This window comes from Vigna radiata, chromosome 8 (assembly GCF_000741045.1).
Source record: "Vigna radiata var. radiata cultivar VC1973A chromosome 8, Vradiata_ver6, whole genome shotgun sequence".
NCBI classification, from domain to species: Eukaryota; Viridiplantae; Streptophyta; class Magnoliopsida; order Fabales; family Fabaceae; genus Vigna; species Vigna radiata.
In genome coordinates, this window is record NC_028358.1 from 31956097 (window position 1) to 31958773 (window position 2677).

Here is a 2677-nt window from a genome sequence, read left to right on the forward strand (position 1 = left end):
TTTGTGGACGCGTGTAAAATAACTTATCTGCAAATAGTAGAGTAAATTGTGCATGCAACATATATGTCTTTTCTTATCACTTTTGTTGTTTTTGAAAGTTGAACATTTAATGTCATTTAATGTTTGTTCAAAACAACAAAATGCTTTTTGATTTCCAATCGTTAAGATAACATTTGACAATTAAGTTTTTCTTCTAAAGATATCAAATGTTGTTTAAAGACTTCATCGTTGGACAAAGTATTGTTTTAGCTCATGGTATCGTTTAACCAAGTAAACGCTCCTTGTGATATTGTTTTTTAAGACGGACAATGTTTAACCTTGTTTGTTTTCTTTTAAGGTTTTAAGCTTTTACTATTTCAGTGTCAAAGACATTGTCTTGACATTGTTTTGTTTTTTAGAACTAAACTAGATATCCTTTGGATATGATAAGCTTTAAGCGTTTAGCTTCAATTCTCTTAGACACTTTAGGTATAACAACTGTTTAGCACTACGTCTGGGTGTTTTATCTGTTTTTCTATTTCCTAAGAACCTAAGTGTTTTCCTAAGGTTTTGTGTGTTGGGGATTTTGGTTCTAAGGCTTGTGTTTTCATCATAAGTTATTTTGAAATTATTATCCCATTTTAATGTTATTTGGTTAAACTTCAAAATACGAGAACATTTAGGCGCATAGACGATTTTGTCTTAACAATCTCTCATTTTTTTTTTTATGTTTAACAAATACATATTTAAATGATATATAATCTTTCTTGATTCAGCATTTGAGTTTTAGGTTTTGTGTCTTGGTTCGTTGTGTGTTTTACCTCTTTTATTGTTTTTATCTTTTGCATGCGATTAGTGGACACAGTCGAAATATATGAACAATATTTGCGTGAAACGAAGACATAAATTAAACAACAGAACAAATATTATAAACAACAACCATAAGATAAAAAATAACCAACAAAAAATAGTAAACATAAGATAAACAACAACCAACAACAATTTTATTAAAACATATTATGAATGTAAATATGGACTCCAGATATGAACTCTAAGAATCTAGAGACTTCCCTAATTCTGTGTTATTCTAACTTATCCTAAGTAATTTATTTCCATACTCATAGGTTATTATGCAGACATACAATAGTCCTAATGTATAGGTTATCATGCAGACATGCAATACGTCCTAATGTATCCTCCTATTCTTCTTATATTTCTATTCCTAATGTTGTAAATACGTTCTAATGTTATCTCCCCCTAATTTGGTAAACAATCAAAAAGGGTTTTGCAAGGGGGAAGTTGACTTTCTATCGATTAGTTAGAGGATGCGCAGTTTAAAGAAAAATTAGTCACACAATATATTTACCATCAGAAACACTTGTAGTACCAGTAATGTTATATCCATACGTGTAGTTATGTGAGACTGTAAAAGATATAGGTCAAACATAGTAAATCATACAATCAACAAATATAAGCATTGATGATTGTAATAAGTCACACGGTCAATAGTATTTTGGTTAAAAGTTTTAGATGTGAGGACACATCAGTTATTACTCATGGTTTTGGATTTTGGGATTATTTGAGGAGGGATTGGCTATGATATGTTGAAGAAGAAGTTGGATTTGGGATGGTAGTGCCTCAATTTTCGTCTCAACCCTGGCAGCATGCTCAGCGAGAAGTGTCTTGACCACGGTCAAAACTTTTTCAGTGGCGGCATTATCTTTAGGAGGATCTGCAGATGCTTCATTAGCCACCATTTCCACAGTTGCTTCACCTTCAACTTTTTCTTCAGGCACAACTCCTTCTGCTGGAACTGCTACTCCAAACTCCTCATTAGGTATGTCTTTGAGCGGCACTAGTTTTCCTTGGTAGATGTCTTTCATGACATCAAATCCTACCCCATCAGTGGACATGTTTAGAAAATAGGGAATTTGCCTCAAAGCCTTTTCAAACCTCAGGGTATGCTCCTCAACAATGGCATTCCCCATCTCTTCAATTTGAATATATTCGCCTTGCACTTTTTTGATCAGGGCATCCCTTTCACACCTGACATTGCGTTCAGCCATGCTAAGATTCTTACTGAAACCCACCACCTCGGTCAGTTGCTGCTTCAAGTGCAGGATGGTCGCCCTGTGTTCCTGGTCTTGTTTCCTCAGGACCTCAGCTGCTTCAGCCAGTTCCTCATTCTGTTTTATAAGCTCACGGCCGGTTCTTTGAGCCTCCTCCATTAGGCGCTCAGCATCAGCTATTAATCGGGCGGACTCCTTTTGTTTCTTTTCACATTCAGAATGACCGGCAACTACTTCTTCCAGTTTCAGCTTTAAAGTTGAGTTTTCATTTTGAGACTCATTTAATTGAGCCCTTAGCTTTCCCATGGCATTAGCAAAATTCCGAATTCCCAGCGCCGCCCGAAGAGATAGTTCGAGAGTTGCCTCGGCCAACTGCTGCTCAGACATAAGCTTCAGTACATTCTCCTCGTCCTCGGTCAGGTTAAAATTGATCTTATGGCCTAAGGAGAAGGCAGGACTCAAAATACCACCTGGAATCTCTATTAAATTCTGCTCGTCCTCGGTCAGGTTAAAATCGACCTTATGGCCTAAGCAGAAGAAAGGATTCCAAATACCACCTGGAAGCGAACGGCAAGGGGTGGCAGCTTTCTTGTTCCTTTTGGCTTTCCTGGATTGATAGTCTCCGGTCA

General features: G+C 36.5%; 1 protein-coding gene across 1 annotated transcript in view; it reads right to left on the reverse strand.

Annotated features, from left to right (window-relative positions):
- Nucleotides 1-1298: 1298 nt before the first annotated feature.
- LOC111242299 overlaps nt 1299-2677 on the reverse strand; it is an 11287-nt gene continuing 9908 nt past the window's right edge. Inside the window, exon 2 of the mRNA XM_022784872.1 lies at nt 1299-2605. Within this exon, the coding sequence (XP_022640593.1) occupies nt 1530-2435 (906 nt within the window). The 5' untranslated portion in view covers nt 2436-2605 and the 3' untranslated portion in view covers nt 1299-1529. The remainder of the gene's footprint in view (nt 2606-2677) is intronic.